The sequence below is a fragment of the Gasterosteus aculeatus genome, chromosome 20, assembly GCF_964276395.1.
Source record: "Gasterosteus aculeatus chromosome 20, fGasAcu3.hap1.1, whole genome shotgun sequence".
NCBI classification, from domain to species: Eukaryota; Metazoa; Chordata; class Actinopteri; order Perciformes; family Gasterosteidae; genus Gasterosteus; species Gasterosteus aculeatus.
Window position 1 is genome coordinate 8,926,546 of NC_135707.1, and position 19,172 is coordinate 8,945,717.

The 19,172-nt window shown below is 48.4% G+C and overlaps 1 protein-coding gene across 1 annotated transcript in view; it reads left to right on the plus strand.

The window, feature by feature from the left end:
* The window catches only part of erfl3 (Ets2 repressor factor like 3), a 39,548-nt gene extending 24,030 nt beyond the window's left edge, over positions 1 to 15,518 (plus strand). Inside the window, exons 2-5 of the mRNA XM_040165860.2 lie at positions 1,295 to 1,529; positions 9,325 to 9,440; positions 9,619 to 10,715; positions 11,444 to 15,518. Coding sequence (XP_040021794.2) covers positions 1,295 to 1,529; positions 9,325 to 9,440; positions 9,619 to 10,715; positions 11,444 to 12,181 — 2,186 coding nt within the window. The 3' untranslated portion in view covers positions 12,182 to 15,518. The remainder of the gene's footprint in view (positions 1 to 1,294; positions 1,530 to 9,324; positions 9,441 to 9,618; positions 10,716 to 11,443) is intronic.
* Positions 15,519 to 19,172: the final 3,654 nt, after the last annotated feature.

Below are 19,172 nucleotides of genomic sequence, written 5' to 3' on the forward strand. Positions count from 1 at the left end.
TATATTCACCACAAAGTGTCTAAAATGTACAACTTTCAATTAATTTTGCTCGTGACACAGGGTTGTTTATGTGGTTTAATTAAGGAGGCGGCCTGTGTGTGTATATATATGTGTGTGTGTGTGTGTGTGTGTGTGTGTGTGTGTGTGTGTGTGTGTGTGTGTGTGTGTGTGTGTGTGTGTGTGTGTGTGTGTGTGTGTGTGTGTTTTAATAGTCCTCCTCCATGTATGTGACTCAGTTTTACCAATTGGGGCAAAGCACACTTATCTGCTATGGTCTTGTATTCGACATGCTGGTGTAATGTGGACCAAACATTATAGAATAACATCAGCTGGCACTAAATCCACAGCAAAACGACACTTCATCAGCGCGGATGCTATTACCCTGATAACTCCGATGTGGATGACTGCTGAATACAATCCAGTCCGGGCTACATCACGCTGAATGTCTTACTGCAATAGTCCATTTTGTCGTGTCCGATTACCTTCACAACCCAGGCAACAGAATGTCAGTGGGAGAATTGCATAAACATTTTCGAACACGAACGCTGGCGCAGAAAGTCATTTTTTTTAATTTATTTTTTTAACTCTCACATTTTGGGCACACACGTGTTCTGGCTAACAGTCCCGCACCCACGGTCTAGTTCTGAGTCTCTTGCTCTCCGCCCCCCCCTCCGAGCTTGGGGTGGAGAGAGATGGAGTGATAGACAGGAGAGATGACTGGCCGAGTTGTTTTCCTCCAGTCACAGGAAACGGTGACTGCACTAGAGGAAAGAGGTGGAGGAGAGTTGGAGAGGTTTTTCGGTGCCCAACTGTTGCATGGAGCCCACTTACGCTACAGCTTCTGGTATTGTGGTTTCAGTGTGCGTTTCCTTAGAAGGGCTACGGTGGTAATGACGATAGAAGAATACAGTCTGAATAAAAGCTTAAGATTACCTTATCTAATGTTGTTGTTCTAAGGTGCGCAGATCTCCTTCCTTCATTCAGCTGCATCCCAGACCATCTGGAAAGGGGTGAAACAGCCTAGCTGACCCAATCATTATTTTACGGTACCATGAATGCGACTCCCCCCCCCTCACCAAGATTTCTACCTGTATCTTTAGCCTCGCCGTAAAGGTCTCCACTGAATAGAACCGGATTTCAACGGATTCTTTTGAGGTCCACGTCGCTCAGATGAAGCGGTGTCCTCTTCCGTGTAATTTCTAACATGTGCTGTCCCACAACCTCATTCACCGTTGTTCGTGGAGCCTCGGTGCCGCACACTAACCCCTCCGCTCTCTTATCTCTCTTTTCACAGGGATCGCCTTCCCAGAATGGGCCTACAAGCCCGAGTCGAGCCCGGGGTCCAGGCAGATCCAGCTCTGGCACTTTATCCTGGAGCTGCTCAGGAAAGAAGAGTATCATGATGTCATCGCCTGGCAGGGGGACTACGGCGAGTTTGTCATCAAGGACCCGGACGAAGTGGCCCGTCTGTGGGGGGCCAGGAAGTGTAAACCCCAAATGAACTACGATAAGCTGAGCAGGGCTCTCAGGTACAACCAGCTTGCTGAGTGTGTTTGATTCTTTGTGTATGTATGTATTTCTGTATGTGGAAGTGTGAGTTCATTGAAGTTTCCGGTGCCGGGACCAGAGCACGTACCCAATGAGCTGAGGATTGTCACAAGGAGGAACATTTGAACATGACCAATTAGCACATGCTAATAATGAAAGAGCCATTATGCGCCAATTATAAGACTAATTAACTTTTCAGATTCCACAAACGAGAACAAAATGAACTTGTATTGATATTCCTATACAACACTAACAAGTGATTCAAAGACCTTTATGAATGCGTCTTGCTCTGAATCCAAACCCGACGTTCTAGCTCGCAGCAATCTGTCGCCCAAAGCAGTTTACCTGGAACCACAGTCCTGTGACTGGTCTGTGGGCTGAGTGACGCTCTCTGACGTCCTCTTTATGGAGGGGAATGTGCCTGAAATAGTACTGCCTCTGGTTTCAGCTAATGGATAGGGGGTGAAATTGCTCCCTTTCCAGATATTTCAAGAAGGACAGCCTGTGCCTTCCCCGGGCTCTTCTGAACAAGGAAAGGGGGTGTTGACCTTCACTGGGGACATTGTCTGGCGGTAGAAGGAAAATGTGAAGAAAGCACTGTGCCTAAAGGCAGCAGATCACTCACTCTGTCACCTGTGTTCTTAAACTCCTGAAGTGATACTTGATAATACTTCATCATGAGGCCAAGAACACTGCTACCTCCTTTCCAACAGTAATATGGTTTCCATAGAAAAGGATGGGGACACCTGTTGATAACTAGGATTGGTGAAAATATGTATTAAATGGTCTTATAAATCTCACACACTAAGAGACACTCCATTAGTTGTGAAGAATCCGTATTCCGGATTGAGAATTCCCTCCGCTGTGACTTCAGCATCTGCTGAATTCATTTCATTCAAACCCACAGACCCGAATAGCTTCCGCTCTTTGGCTCTGTTTTGCTCAAACGTGCATTAGTCATGACTGATAAGACACTAATAGCATTTAACCAAGTCTATAATAGTCTACGAGAGTGACTCAGGCCACATGCCATGACACGGTTTTGACCTGGACAAGTTTAGCTACTATTATGCTCCAAGTAGAGTCACAACACTGGCTCGTTAGGCCGGTCATACATTGAAACCTTTAGGGTTTATCCATGGACGCTGGCTCAAGTAAGACAGGGATTTTGATACAGCTTTGGCAAATCACATTGAATTATTTGATTTTATTGCCATCCGTCCAGTATTAGTCTTTAATATGAATCGTCCACCATGATTCACCAGAACATTAGTTTTGGCCCTCTGTTGTTTTTTTTGTGGCACTTAGTATCCAAGGGTCGATTTGAATCAGCTTTGATAACCTTGGAATTGGGTTTGCTAGGCAAGCGGTAAATCAAATTCGACCAACTTATCAATAAAGCAAATTGCCTCAGGACCAACACAGTAGTTGGCCGTCCGCGAGGGAAAACCCAAGCCTCATAAAAGGATAGAATCTGAGCGCCACAACAGACGCTTCTGATTTTATTGGCGCTTTCGGCTTCGCGACAAGACAGTGGGACACGACTTAGTTTGATTATAGAAAGGAGATACATCCGATCAATCTCGTGATCCATACTTTAACTCAATGACCTCTCGGCACTCCAGAGCTCAGCGCTGCACATCCCTGGAGGTAAGAAGAGCATCTCATTCCCTGTGTAGTGTAGACCCCGTGAAATAATAATATTACAGATGACGTCCTATGGGGACTGGGGGAATTAACATGGACTTTGATGTGATGGACACTCATGCAAAATCAGACTTGGAGTCCAGCTTCAGGGTTCCTGAATGGACAGCGAACTTGTGACCAAGCTGTGTATTTATAGCATGTACACCCTGTAGAGCGGTTCCAGATTTGGAGCTTAATGCTGCACACACTATATATTAGGGGTGTAACGATTCATTCACTGAATCGATTAATCGATTTATATTCCTGCGATCCAACTGAATCAATCCGTGCTCCGCAAATCGGCATTCCGGACGACATATATTGATTACAAATCGATTGAAATGGTACATAATCGATTGTATCGATACTTGGAAACTTCACAAGTACAAAAACGGCATGGATGCGTGTTTGTTTTTAAGCACTTTAGACACGTTAAACGTTACTCGATTCAGTCTGCCTGTCTGTGACGTCATCAGCACAAAAATCGGATCAACAACAAAACACAGCGTGGAGGAGACGACTGCGAGCGAGACATTTACAAACCAACTTATCGATCCAGCGTGTGGAAACATTTTAGCTTTTGCAAACAAGGAGGTGTTCTAAATAAGTCGGTCGCTGTTTGTAGAATATGTAGAAGACAAATAAAAAACCACGCAAACACGACAAATCTTTCCGGCCATCTACTATGGCGCCGTGGGATGAAACAACGCCGGCAGTGAGGCTCCTCTAGCAGCGTCACCGCTGCAGCAGCAGCAGGTAACTCCAGCTCTGCAGACACCTCAGGCCTCGCCAGCACCAAACTCAACATCACAGTAACAATTGCCAAGTTTATCTGTAAAGACATGCGACCCTACAATGTGGTTGGAAATCCCGGGTTCTGTGAATTGATCCAAACATTGTGTAATGTTTACATTGAAAATGGCACTTGATTCAAATAAAAGGTTAATACATTTGCCATTAATTGTTGTTTGCTTGTTTATAATATCCAATATATTATAATTTATTTAATTAAATATAATTAATTTAAACCTGATTTCCTTACAAGAAACAACAGGGATCTCAGAAACTTTGCCTACACTGTCCAGTAAAGTTACTGAATCGATTTTAAGTCACTGAATCGAATCGAATTGAATCGTTCTAAATTAACCCACATCGTCCATGAATCGAATCGTGCACCATGAATCGCGATTCGAATCGTTGTTAAAATGAATCGTTACACCCCTACTATATATATATATATATATATAGTGCTATATTTATATATAGCCGGTCTTAGTACTCTCTTAGAGAAGTCTTCTCTCGTGTCCTCATCCGCCCTCCTGCAGCCAGGTCGTCTTTCCGTTCCTGTAAATTGATTGGAGTCACTTCAGGCTTAGAGTGTTGGGGACATGACACCCCACACATACACGCGCACACGTGCACGTAGTCACCTGATTTGACACTGGAGCTGTCGCCGAACCTTCGTCCCGCCAGACGCAGGAAAGGAAGCCAGGAAGGAATGATGGTGGCACTAAAGATCAATGAAGTTGAGTTCACAACCACACGTGTGAGCGATGCCAGTCCACATGTGGAGCAGACTGTTGGAGAGCAGGCCACCCCGTGCCCTTCATGCGGAGAAAACCTGGAGGCTGCTAAGGGCCGAGGCCATGGTCGACATGTGGCAACCGCACATGCTCACGGACATGAAAAGGCACGCCTGTTTTAAAGTGTTCTTTTTATCACATAGCTGTGGTAATTATTATTTGCACCTTATTCTTTCATGTCCCCCATGCACATGGTGGAAATTCCCTAAATCCGCACAGCTTGTGTGTGTGTGTGTGTGTGTGTGTATGTGTGTGCGCGGCTTTCCATTGAAGGGACACAGCCTCGGCCCGTGCATCATCTTGGTCTGCCGCTCCCACGACGCTGTGTTCCCACTCTTGTTGGGAGGATTACACTCCCACTGCGTGTGCGTTTATTTGCAAGTGTGTGCCCGTTTCTGTCCGTGTGGACATGCTTGATGTTCAAGGAGGTTTAACTCATTTTTCCCAGTTTTGTCTGCATTTGAATTCAGTCGTATATGAGGTTGCTCTTTTTGTTAACTTGAGTGTGTCGGCTCCATTATGAACTTATTCTCTAAAAGACGCTTTCCAGTTGGACCAGTGTAGATTGCCTCACTTTTTTTCTTGGATATTCAGGGCTCATTCTGACATGAATGACAGGAAGTCCACCATCTTCAACCGTCAGCTGCTTTTGTTTTTGGATATGGAAGTAAATCAAAATAGAAAGGCCAAGCCCTTCCCTCCCTCCTCCTGATTCCTTGCTGGCTGTGGTGATTGAGACCTGCGCTGGTCCACAAACAACAGTAGGGGTAGTTAAGGCTGTTGCTCAATCAGTTGTTGCCGAGTGCTGGCTTAATGAGTGTAATCATGCTAAGAGGTCCCAGCTCCTAGAGGACTCCAGCCCCCCCCCCCCCCGTCCTCTAGTCAGCAGCCCGCACATGGCTCCAACACAGTGGTCAGAGGTCAGGAGGGGAGGGGGGGGAACAGAACACAGCTGGCAAAGATTAACAACACGGCACATGTGCACATTCACATACACAAATGCGCCATTGTACGCAGACTCTTGGATATTCATGTTTGTGGGGTTTGCTTCATGTCTGACATCCATTGAAACAGGATTGGTCGCCGCAGCTGGAAAATTGCCACCACAGGAGGAAAAAAAAAACATTCAAATGGTTGATGGTGTCAACCATTGAGTGCTAAAACTACATGAGGACGTGCGTCTAATACTGGAGGCTGCGGGTGTAATTCCCCCTACCTATTAATAAAGTGCTTCGCTTGATTTAACCCCAATGCCCTAACCGGCAGGGCCAGTTCATAGGTCAGAAGGCCTCCCTCTACATCAGCGCATTGTGTGGAAACACCGAGGGCCGCGGCGAACGTGCCGAGGGAGCAACCAGGGACAGTACCACCACCGTGTGACTTTATGTTCTGCGTATGCTGGCGTGCACTGTCTTTCCATTGTCTTTCTGCAGCATGCATGTGTTCAGGGTACATGAGCATTGTGTGTGTGTGTGTGTGTGTGTGTGTGTGTGTGTGTGTGTGTGTGGCTTTGTCCCTGACTGAATGAGCCCTTTATTTTCTATGGGGGCAGAATACACACACCAGAGTGTGCTCGAGTCCATATTCGCGCCACCCACAGAGCATGTGACCATTGAAACGGCACCCTGACCTGATCCCCCTCTTTGCAAACAAACATATAGAGTGTGTATACACACACACAGGCAAAGATCTAGCTGGGATGTGTGCTTAACAACTGATGCTGACGAAAGAGGCAGAAAATAAACATGGGGCTCATGGGGAGTATTGTAATCCCAACTTCCTGTCACCGTCAGCGCCTATTTACAGTCCAACAATGGGCAAGGCACCGCCTGTACGCACACACGCACACAAGTGGGTTGGTTTAATTCCCTTTTAGTGCTGGCGTGTGTACAGTTATCATGTCATAGTATAAAATGTTGGCCATTGCGTACAGGTTTGGGCCAGAACTCAGTGTACAGATACAATCCATTTAGTCAAATTTCCCATCTTACCCACAAACACACGCTGTAACTGAATAATGTCCTGATAGTCTAATGGGGCAACAAACACAGTCAAACATTTGCATGTTCTGCAAACAAGCTTCTAGGTTGTTGCCAAATGTTCTGATCTCAGGAATTACTTGAGCAATACAATGTTATCATCTCCAATAGAACTGTGGACGCAACTATAAATAACTTGTAAATGAATTTGTAACAAACGGCTAATAATCTCCTTTTTGATTGTGTTATGGGCTGTTGTGTGACACAGCGTGGCTTCTTTGTTAAATGGACTGGTAGGGTTTAGCTAAAGTCGTTATTCAAATAAAAACATATTGTAATGACATCTGTATGAAAAAGAATATGACGTAGCACATTGGTAAGTAGTGGTAGTGTAGTTTAATGCTTCAAACCTTGTGTGTGTGTCTGTGTGAGTGTGTGTGTGTGTCCATCCCTCCCTCTCGCTCTATTCTTTGATCATAATGTCTCAGACCATAGCAGGTCTGTGTAATCGCAGCTTTAATCCCTGGCCTAAAATCACACACAGTAACAACTGCACTGATAGAAATGCCCCCCTCTGGCCCCCTGAAGGATTTGCATGGATCTTGGTCAGTGCACTCTTTAGGTTAAACAGGGAGGTGAAGCTGCACCTCGTGGGTGACACGTTCAGTGGGCATGTGTGGGCACACGTGTCCCCATGTGTTTGAGTACGTCTGAATAAGACGGCAGTTATAGAATCTGTGTGTGTGTGCGTGTGCGTGCGTGCGTGCGTGTGTGTGTGCATATGTGTGTGTGCTGGGCAGCTAAACACAGGCACCCGAAGAATCTCTTTCTTCTCTTTTGAAGTGAGTTCAAATGCTCTTCAAAGTCTGCTTGCATGATGGTGCGGGAGGTGGGGCCTTGGAGAAAGAAGGGGCGACAGTGTGCTCTAAACGCGGCTAGGATTACGCAAAGTTGTTGTCTGCTTCCCCGCGTGCATTTCTGCACTCTTTGTTTTGGCTGCGCGTGTGCGTGTGTGGGTGCAGCAAAGCCGTCACAAGATTTTTGTTGGCTACGTTCTCTACAGACCAGCGCCCGTGAGCCAACGCGTCAGCACGTCGATATTATTGGCCATATTAATTATACACTAAGATAGACCTTTCTAAAAGGAATGCGGTTCACAGTAAACTTCACCGTCATAACGCACCGCTTAAGTTTCAGAGAGTTGATTCAACTTTTCACAAATCTGTAGTCTGTCTTTATAAATTGTGTGGAGAAAAAGTCGAAAGTTGAATTGTTGCATTTGTCTTTACGTACCAAAGCGTACCTGTTTTGTATGATCACGACGTCCCTGATACAGGAAAACAAATGATTTTTCAGATACTTTGGATTCTGACTCTCTCCATGCAGTCCGTGTACCATCGTGTGTGTGTGTGTGTGTGTGTGTGTGTGTGTGTGTTGCTCCGGACTGCCTCGCCTCCCTTACTTTGCGGTAGTGTCCCCCCCCCGTGACCCCCAAGCAGAAATTACATGCTGCTTTGTGCCTGGAGTAAACAATGTTTTCAACGGTGCAGGCCCGTCCTGTCTCTCCCATCGCCTCGGGGGACAAGTGCCCAGCGCAGGGAGAGTTGGATCAAAAAGGGGGTGGTGGTGGGAGAGGTATTGGTAGCCTGAAGGGGGGAGGAGGAGGATGAGGAGGAGGAGCAGCAGGAGGGGTTGAAGAGAACAAGTGAAAAAAGAGCAACAGTCTGTTCCCAGAGCCAAATGGGCCCAACTCGTCTGCATAATAAGCATAATAAGAGGGGGTGAAGGGTGACACCTCCCCAACACCAAACAGACACACACACACTCCCGTCTGGATAACTACCATTCAGCATAATGACAGTGAATGGGCCCGCATTAACTCTGCATCACCTACATACCCTGCAGCCCCGTCTCTGTCAGCACACTTCACTTAACTGGTGCCGGCAGACGCATGCGGGAGGAAGGGAAGCCGAGCCGTCTGCTGTAGAGGCAGGTAGCCATGCCGACGCGACGAGCCCCCGCGCCGCCCGGTAGAATCGAACGTCCGGTAGCCGGAGGTCGCGTCGTGGAAGGCGGGCGGTGGTTTTTGGTCAGCCCGCCGCACAAACTCGTTATCTCGGAGGGGCAGACTGGCCCCGCCTTTGTCCCCCGTGTACGTCTTTGGCTTTGTCTGCGTCAGTGTGAGTGTGAGGGGGGCTGGCCGCCGGAGACGTAGAGGTTACATAAAGTGCATGTGGATCTGGGTAGAAAGCAGAGTGATGTTACATAAAGAGATGGAGCCGGACAACGGCGAACATAAATAGAGCCTCGTACTGTAGGCTGAAGCCATGAAAGAGAGAAAGCTAAATTGGAAAAAAAGAGAGAGAATGGCCATTACATAAAAAGATAGAAATGGGTAGAATTATCGCTGGCTTTGCTTTGCTGTTACATAAAGCGATGGGTCCATGTAGCAGATTGAATGATGGAAACAGACATCTGAACATATTATTCATATTAAATAACATGTCTGTTGTCATCCTCCTTTTCAGATACTACTACAACAAGAGGATCCTCCATAAGACCAAAGGAAAGAGGTTCACCTACAAGTTTAACTTCAATAAGCTGGTCTTGGTCAACTACCCCTTTATCGACATGGGCTCCACCGGTAAGCCTTGTCTATCGCTGTGTGTGTGTGTCTGTGTGTGTGTACACAAGCTTGTGAGTTTTCAGATACCTCCTGATCCCACAATGGGACGGCACGATTACTTAGGATTACACTGGAGAACATTACATGTAATTTCTTTCATCTCTTTTTTTCTCCCTCCCTCCCCTGGTGTTTCCAGGAAGCAGTGTTCCTCAGAGCGCACCTCCTGTCCCCACCGGTGCGGGGACTCACTTCCGGTTTCCGCCCTCGACTCCCTCCGAAGTCCTCTCCCCGAACGAGGACCTGCGCAGCCCCGGCGGCATGTTCAGCTCCGTGGCCCGACGGATGGCCCGGGGCTCCGTCAGCGACTGCAGCGACGGCACCTCGGTCAACTCCGAGATCGAGGAGGGCAACGGCGGAGCGGGAGAGGAGAGGGGCGAGAGGAGCGTGAGTGGCGGAGGGGGACCCGGCGGCGGAGGAGGCTACCGGGGCATCATCCACCCCCGCCTGTCCCATGAAGCCCTGTTCCGCATGTACGGAGGACCGGGGAACCCCGGCGGGCACCCGGGCTCCCGCCACGCGGCGCACCGGATCCACCCGGATTCCCTGTCGCCCTTCCCGGTCTCCCCCCTGCCGGGGCCAGGAGGAGCCGGCCTGCTAGCCCCTCCCCTTTCCCCCATGACCCCGTCTTCTCACCTGCCCTACACCCCCTCCCCCACCCTGTCTCCCATGTTGGGCTCCCACTTCTCCTTCAACCCAGAGGACATGAAGCGCTACCTGCAGGCCCACACCCAGTCGGTATACAACTACGGCCTCAGCCCCCGAGCTTTCCTCCAGTACCCCAACATCGTCATCCCTCAGCCCCACCGGCCCGCCGCCGACAAGGCCGGCCTCTCCGGAGAGAGAGGCGCGGCCGAGAGGGCGGGCCGGGGAGGAGAGCGCCACCATCACCCGTCTCTGGCTCACGCCACCCACCACCACCCGCATCCGCCTCATTCCGCCCACCCTCACACCCACTCTCATCCCATGCACCACCCACTCCACCTGGGCGAGGAGCCGCCGCACATGTCTCCCTTCAAGTTCAAGCTGCAGCCGCCGCCGCTCGGCAGGAAGCACAAGGAGAGCCACAGTAAACCCCGGCAGAGCTCGCTGTCCTCCGGATCCATGACGTCTACGTCCGGCTTGGGCTCCTCGCTGTCGTTCGGCAGCGACCTGAGCTCCGCCAGCGGCTCGGGCTTCATCTCGGCCTCTTCCTCAACGCAGTCCCTAAACAGTTCGGGACTGCCCAAAATAAAGGTGAGACACATGGACCCAAATATCCATTATGATTTCGATCTCAAAGGGAAACTGAGACGAACTTCCACAAGGTCTGGAAAAAGCACGCCGATACATGTGATCTACATTATTAGCAACCGTCACCTGGCAGACATTGTCTTAACAGACACTTTCGTTTAGTAAAACGACATTTTGAATGTATAACAAAAATGTAACTTAATAATAATAAAAAAGAGCCGAGCCGACGTAGAGGAACGAGCAGTCAGCAGCGCCGGCAGTTGTTGTGAGTCACATGGTGCAGCCAGAGAAGTCAACTTGAGTGGTCCAAGGTGTGCGAGCATTTCACACAATAAACTAAAAAGTGTGTCAATGGCAAAATGTGCAAAGTCAACGTAACATGTCACGGGAGCACCACCTTGTCGGAGCTGACGGAGCTGTTTACTCGTCATCCAGCTGATCAAGCTAGCGTTAGCTCGCTAATAACAGCACAATAACATACATAATAAGGACTAAGCTGTGGACTTTCTGAAGTGTTTTTGCAATGTGAATTTGCAGTTCTGTTTCAGAGTTAAGGAAATTAAATTAAAGCTTTTTTATCCAATTCATTCGAAAAAATAATCATCTGATTAATCGATTATCAAAAAGATTAATTGCAACCCTAATATATATATATATATCAATATTATACTAATCAAATGTCCATGAGTTTCCTGCTGTGTTCATTTTTTGCCATTTGTGTCTCCGTCCAGGTGGAGCCCATCTCTGATATTGAGTCAGAGGAGGAGGTGGAGGTCACCGACATCAGTGATGAGGACCCAGACGAGAGAGATGAGGAGTTTAAGCTCTTCTCCCCTCGCCACTTCAGAGCCCCTGAACCCCACCGCCACCACCACCACCACCACCACCTTGCTAACGGCACAGCCGCGCCCCAACACCACCCCCATCCTGACGAGGACCTGGACGAGGACGTCTTCAAGGCCCCTGCTCCGCCTCCACCCGGCCTGATGCCCTTCTTCACCTCGCAGCATACACACTCAAATGCCCCCCGAATGCCGCCCGCCCTCAAGAGCGAACCCGCCGACCACGGGGACAGCAACACCCCACCGCCTCAGACGGGCTCTGTGGAAGCCCCCCAGACGAAGTGCATCCCCCTCAAGCTGCGCTTCAAGAGGCGCTGGAGCGAAGACCAGCGCATGGAGGCCTCCCAGGAGGAGTCGGACGACAAGAAGGTTCGACCGGAGGAGGAGAGGGAAAAGGAGAAGGAAAAGGAGAGTCAGAGGCAAAGGGAAAAGGAGAGGGAAAAGGAGAGGCAAAGCAACGGGCGGATGGAGACGGAGGAGAACGGGACAGGGAGCAGAGAAGAGGACAGCCCTCCCCCGTTGGCGTACGAGGGCTCTTTGGCCACGCTGTTGGCCTCACAGCGGCAGGTGAGCGCCGAGCTGCATCGTGCCACCGCTCAGCTGTCTCTGGAGAACAAAGACTGCTGATGAGCGACCCGGTCCAAACACTACTGCTCCGGGAGCACTGGAGGGGGCACAGGAGTATGTAAATGGTTCCTCCGTAATCCCTCTCCCAAACTAGATCCCTGCAACCCCCAGTGAACTGAGAGCACAGTCCAACACACACACACATAGAAAAAACAACACCTCACAGACCGTCTCCTTCTTGTTTTGTTGGACCCCCGCTCCAATCGTCTGGACCAGGGCTCTTCTGGGACACATGCTTTGGGATGCGGGACTCACTCAGACTCTGTGACTGTAACAGCGCTGACATCAGAGGCCAGTGAGGCTCCGGGTCCGATGTCCCTCCGTCAGGACCCATCAGTGGGATCAGCAGCCAGTCAGCACTTTCCTCAGGGGACACACACTCTCTTAAAAGCCCATTAACACACCTAGGATGAAAATGCGCGCCCTTCTCCCCTACGCTAGTTTCCCGAAAAGAGGGCGGGACTTTGATAAGTGCCTGAATCTAAGAGACAAAAGGAAAGCAAGGCCTGGAGTGACATGGGAGAGAGAAAAGAAGTAGAGGACAGCTGAAAGAAATCTTAAACTCATGAACGCCTTGTAAAGTCAGCTGTATGTTTACCGGATGCATACACACAAACACACAAGCGGAAATTGAACATTTCAAAAGGACTAAACGTGGACGCATTGCTTCTGGACACTTCTGACAACAACACGCATTCACACTTCTCTCTGAACTTTAGACTTTTGTTTAACCTTCCTCCCGCGTCTCTTCTGTCCCGTGGCTCTTTCTCCCGCGGACCACCTGGGGAAGGATCACGACTCCACTCAAAGACATAATCTCGACCTTCTCAGAGAGAAGAATAAACAAGTACCTCAGCGTAGAGAAAGGACTGCTAAGGGGACCACGGGGGGAAGGCAGCTGGGGGTGCGGGGGGAGTTTCAAAAAGTGCTCACTCGCCTTCTCACCTCCCCTAACTTGGCTTGTACACTGAAAATAGTTTCTCTTAAGTCCCAGCAGCACAGGATCCTAGTTCACCAGCTAAAGCTCCTCTAACAATCATCGATAGTGTTTAATTAAACCAGCAACGAAGCACACACACACACACACACCCAGCACTGCCTTCAGCTCTTAAACATGCTTTCTGTCTCTTCGTCCGGACCTCCAGCTCCGTAGTGGCGTCATCCTCAGGTCCTGAAAGTGTGTGAGGCGGCCCGGCCTGTAAACTGCACGAGCGTGAGAGCCTGAGAGACCAGTGAACATCTATAGAGCTCACACACACACACACACACACACACACACACACCCCAACACTGCCTCTCAATGCCTTGTTTTTATAGCATGTACAAAATAGCAAACCGAGTTCTGCTGACACACATACAGACTATATCTTTATATATTCTAAAGGAAATTATTATGGACGTGAGATTTTAAAAAGAACGATAGCATTTTAATGATTCAGGATTGTTTGTAGGTGGGTTATTTTGAGTGTCCCGCCACTCCCGTTAGTGTGGCTTGGTGGCTGGTGGGGTGGGGATAAGTGAAGTCTGTTGGGGGTAGGGGGGGGGGGTCTCCGGGTTTCGCTTTTTCATTGACAAACAAACCGGAGAAAACCAGCACAGGCCAGTTTACCAGAACGAGACGATCAAAAAGAAGAAGAAGAAGAAGAAAAGCTGGACGGGATCAGACTGCTAATGACTGCGCTTCACGCCGTCTGCAGCAGCTCGCGCAGCACTCGGTTCTTTCCCGCCTGTAAAGTCTCAGCTCAGTGGGGTTCTCCCCGGCCCGCGTTGTCGGGGCCCCCCTCCCTCCCCGGGCCCCCTCTCCAGGCCCTCTGTGTGTGTGTGTGTGTGTGTGTGTGTGTGTGTGTGTGTGTGTGTGTGTGTGTGTGTGTGTGTGTGTGTGTGTGTGCGCTCAGAGTGAGCTCATGGGACAAAAAGTAATAATCCTGTCCTCTCTCTTTGGTTAGTTAGCGTAACGCTCCAAAGTTCACATGGGCTCTGGATTGAGGTGAGAGAGAGATGGGGTTCAAAGGTTAATCATTTCTGTAAGATAGCTGGGGAAAAGTGGGACATGTGAGGCCCAGTCCTAGAAGGCTCTCTCCTCAAACTATGCACATCCACACAAACGCAAATGATCACGTTTGCGATGACGCTTTTTAACATCTCTGCAGCCAGGCGTCTGATTGGTTGACTGAGCTCTGCTGACCAGCGACCAGACGGATCTATAGCAGCGAGCTGCGAGATAGATGGGCTCCAGGCGCCCTGTGTAGCCGAGCTGATTAAATTTCCTGATCAGACCCCTGTGGCCTGGACTGGAGCATGTCTCTCACACAAACACAAACACACACACACACACACACACACACACACCAAGTCCTGTGTCTGCATTTGAACTGACAGCTGCCTTATTACTCCTTTTCATGACTCAGCATTGGGCGAGGCATCTGTCTTACCCACCCTGCCCTCCTTCGCTCTATTTTCAATTTAATTTAGCTCCGTTTCAGGCGTTGAGCTCAGACTTTCTGCGATAGTCTGACTCCACCGTAATGTATCGCAGGATATCGCGTCCTGTTTCAGGCATCAACAGACAAAGGACGGCAGACAAACGGCACAAAGATGACATTTCTCTATCAAAAGATTAAATATTTTTCAGTTTATTTTTCTGATGACAATATTGCTATTGATTTTTGTTGTTGTTGTTATTGTTCTCATTGGGTTATTTACCTCTCCACCCGGCATTATTATTATTCCATGGCCCTGTTAGCTGTTGCTTTTTATGTTGTGTTACATCACTTGGGATGATGTTGAATCCCCCCAAACCTCCATTCCCTCTTTCAACCCTTCATGCCCCCCCCCCCCCCCCAAACTAGACATTTTTGTGTCTTTAGTTTTTTCAAATGTAATTTAACTAAAATGTGTAATATCAATTTTTGATGCAGACGGAGAAATAACACCGGGGACTAAGAGGAAAATGCAGCGGCGAAGGATTTTAGTGGCAGAGAGGAGGAGTGATTTTATCTCTTTTGTCGTGTATTGTAATTTTTATTTTACAATGTTACCTTTTTCTCTCTTTGCTTCTGTACATTTTATTTTTTTGGCGGGGGGGGGGGGGGTTATGTCATCTAAAAGGGAGGAAAAAAAAGATTTGTATTGTTTGACTGCAAAGGTCTATCTTCTCCCTCCTTCACGCTCATCTTCGTCTCGTCTCCGCCGAGCCGTTACGTAACACTCAGATGGAGACATGAGAGTTAATACCATGATGTAACATTGACTTTTCTCCACTTCTTTTGTGTTTTGTTTTTTTTCAAACTTGTAATTAAGCTGTAATCAGGGTTAATTAAAACCAGTTGAAACCCAATATGAATATCACTGTTTGTTTTTGTGTGCACTTCCTTCATATGTTTAATAATGACACATAAGCCCAATCAGACGGTGGAGTTTCTATTCGTAAACAAGGAGATTGACCTGCTGACTTCTCGTCAGCAGCAGCGGACTGTTTTATGATGTTGTTTGTAGTTATATACTTCAAAATTAAAATATGTAGCCCCCACAACTTTGTTAAGGCAAAAGTTTCCTTTTCTGTCTGAAACTGAAACTAACTTGAGTATCTGCTGGTTGCTTGGCGACATCTTACAGCCAACAAATAGTGCAAAATGTCAAAAGTAAATAATAATATTTGTGTGAATTAAACACACTGTATATATGGTCTTAATTAGTGAGCTTTGGAGTTTGTAGGTGGATTTTGTTAACGTGGGACGGAGCTAAAACTTTACAGGATTACACTACTGGATTTATCTTTTGCGTGTATCTATTTTGTTGTGTATATATATTTGATTTTTTCTCAAATCAACCAACATAAAAACTCATTCCTAAATAGATACGGGGTTTCCTGTGTTTTCAGATTGTTCATAAGAATTATCTTGGAGATTTTACTCTCCATTTATATTGCATAAAGGAAACCGTTCCCTACTTCAAACTAAAGCTTTAAAACTTCAATTGTCTTTCATCTTGCCCCTGATGATCCCTGGTGGTGGCTTGGATGAAATGAACACACACACACACACACACATACATGGCCTCCAACAGGGCTCTGAGGTTATGCGTTTAGCTGACAGAAGAAAAGCACTTTGTCTGCAGTGCCGCTGCCCACTCACCCACTAAATGCTCACATTTACCTTTTAACGTGACGTCAGTACTCGCTCGCTTGTCTTAAGAGCACTTAGAAGCACGCATTGTATGTGAGAAGAGGAGGAAGAGGAGGAGGAGCTGCTTGAAGGCCTTGAATGGCACTTCTACATTTTTAGTCATGTGCTGCATTGGAAGTTAGTTTACTTTCATAGATTAAATAACATCAAAGGCAGATTAATATTGAATGAACGAAAGCCACAATATTCTGTTTGTCAAGGAAACCTCCTAATTTGGCCGACCAGCGTCTCACAAGTTCAGCCTCATCATTTCCTCTTTGTGTGGCCTTTAGTGTTTCTCTCCTGGAGCGGTGGTGGATGAATAGAAAAGGAAAGAGTCACGGCGACCTTTAACCTCTATATATTTAACATATATATGGCCATTTGCTTTGTATCAACAAACAGAAACTACCCGTCAAAGCGAAAGGTTGCTGGGGACGAAAAAAAATGTTTGAACTAGGCCTTTAACAGTTACTCATCTGAATCCACCCGATGGTTCAAAGGCGAAAAACGCACACATTCAACCTGTTAACAGAGGTTAGAATGCTGCGTCGGTTCAAAGGTCACCGGTGAGGGGAACTACAGCGCTCCAAAGGATTCACCGACAAAGCTTCCGTGTGCTCCCAACATGGCGGTGTGCGAGGCGGACCTCCCGTTACCTGGTTCTACCTTCTTTGACCTTGTTGAGGGTCACTGTCTGTGTGTCCATTCACAGCAGAGGGTAGATAGAGAGAGAAAGAGAAAGAGACCACGGGAACCGCCACGCTCTCTCACCTGGGCCACATCCCTCTCTTCCCCCGTCGCTTCCTCTGAGCGCCTGCTTTCGCAGAAAGCGCTCGTGCATCGTGCGCGGGTCTGCACGGCGGCGGGGCCCTTGTGAACGCAGACACACACTCGTACCCACACGGGCCTGTTGCATCCTCTGTGAGAGTTACGGCGCAGTGACGCACGGCGAGGCGTGCTAGTAAGTTCACCGCATCCTCCGCCTTTACGGAGAAAAGCTGCACCGCACTGGCGGGGCGAGGGGGGAGAGGGGAGAGGTGCTCTCACAGCAACGGCGAAAACACAGAGACGAGTGTGCGCGCGGATATTGATGTGGTTTTGTTTGATAAGCCGGTTGTATTTCCTTTTTTTCTCTCATTCCTTCCCGCCAATCTCTCCGTCGGGCCTTTTTGACGGTGACAGAAGTAACGTTGTCTAAATGTTGGCGTCTCACTCGCAGGAGACCAACGGGTCCACGCTCGACGTGGAGGGCGAGACCTGGAGAAAGAGGCTCTGCTTGCCCTTTGTACGCCGTTAAGGCCAAAAGTGTTGCAGCTCGCGCCCCGAGCGCGTTCATTTCACGTTGGACGTCTCCCCCTGTTGTTGGAACGCCGCACTGCACGTGAGCGGCTCGGGCACGATTGTGTTCCAAACTGGAAGTGAAAGCACCATCAATAAAGATTTCATAAGACCTTCATAGAATTGTAATGCAAACAGAATACTTACATAAACTGCTAATGTTACGCAACTTTATTATGCACAGGGAATTTAGAAGTTTCAGTAAGAGTTAAAGAATGTAACTCCAAATACAAAAGTCGTACGCTGCTTTGGAAATGCTTTTGTCACCACTCCTTCTTCATCTTTTCTATGTCCAAGGACGACTGACTTCAGCTCAGGGACATGACGTGGACACGGAGGAACAGCCGAGCGGTGTTCGGTTACTGCACTGAGCACAAGGGCCTTCTGTTGAGCGCGCTGCAGCTCGTACGGATGGCGGCCTTGTGTGCCACCTCTCCAACGACGCCTCTCTTTTGCCTCGTCTTTGCCATTTAGATGTGACCTGCGGTCGTTAACCGTCAATTCACACTCAGGCTTCAGGATAATTCTTCAAAAGGGGAGACTTTCATAGATTTCTGTCTCTGTGTCTCCGTGGTGTCCTTGGAGGATTTGTCTCCGGGTGTAATACCAGCTACCGGTGGCACGATGTGCCCTGAATCCGTAGCCTTGCACAGTGTGTGTGCAGCATTTATCAGACACTATTGGACATCATGACTCCTCACTGCCTCCCCCTGTGTGCCACAGGAGCAGACTTGTCCTCTGTTGACACACGATACACAAAGAACTCTACTCTTTCAGCAGCCCACTCTGTGACATAAAGCCCAAGGTAGGGAGAGGGAAAAAATCAAATACACACTTTTCAAAGACCACTTAGGCTCTTTTGTAAGTTACTTCTAGCCTCATTTCTAGGGCCGATGTTTGATGGATGAAGCACAAATGTTCTCATGCAGATTTTACTAGAAGCCTAAATGTGTACACATAGTATAATATAATACGTATTATAACAGGAAAATGCTACGTAGTCAAAGTGAGGCAGCACTTGTCAGCATGCTAACATGCTCACAGCTCATCCAGCAATGCTGCTGGCGAAGACACGCAACTTTTATATAATAATTGACTGTTTTAGGCAAAATAGTGGCCTATTTCGTGTCGAGTTATCACCCTCTCAAGCTCAAGTTGTAAGTTGGTCGTCCTTTCTCCTTCCGTCTGAGCCCTCAGCGTTGCTCTCGCCTCTCGGTTGCGCTCGGCTGCCGTCTGTGTACCTGAGGCCGGGCTGACAGCGGAGCCCAGCGGGGGGAGAGGGTCTCTGCTGTTTGACTGACAGGCCTGTGATGAGCACACAGAGAGAGGGTTGAAGGGTGAAGGTCAGAGGTCAGGCTCCCATGGAGAGTGGAGCAGGGGGGCAAACGGGGCGGGGGGCAGAGAGGGGGACTCTCTAACGAGGTGGGGTGATTGTTGGGGTTTGCATGCGAAGAAAAGAAATGTAAAAAGTGCCCTGGAAAAATGAC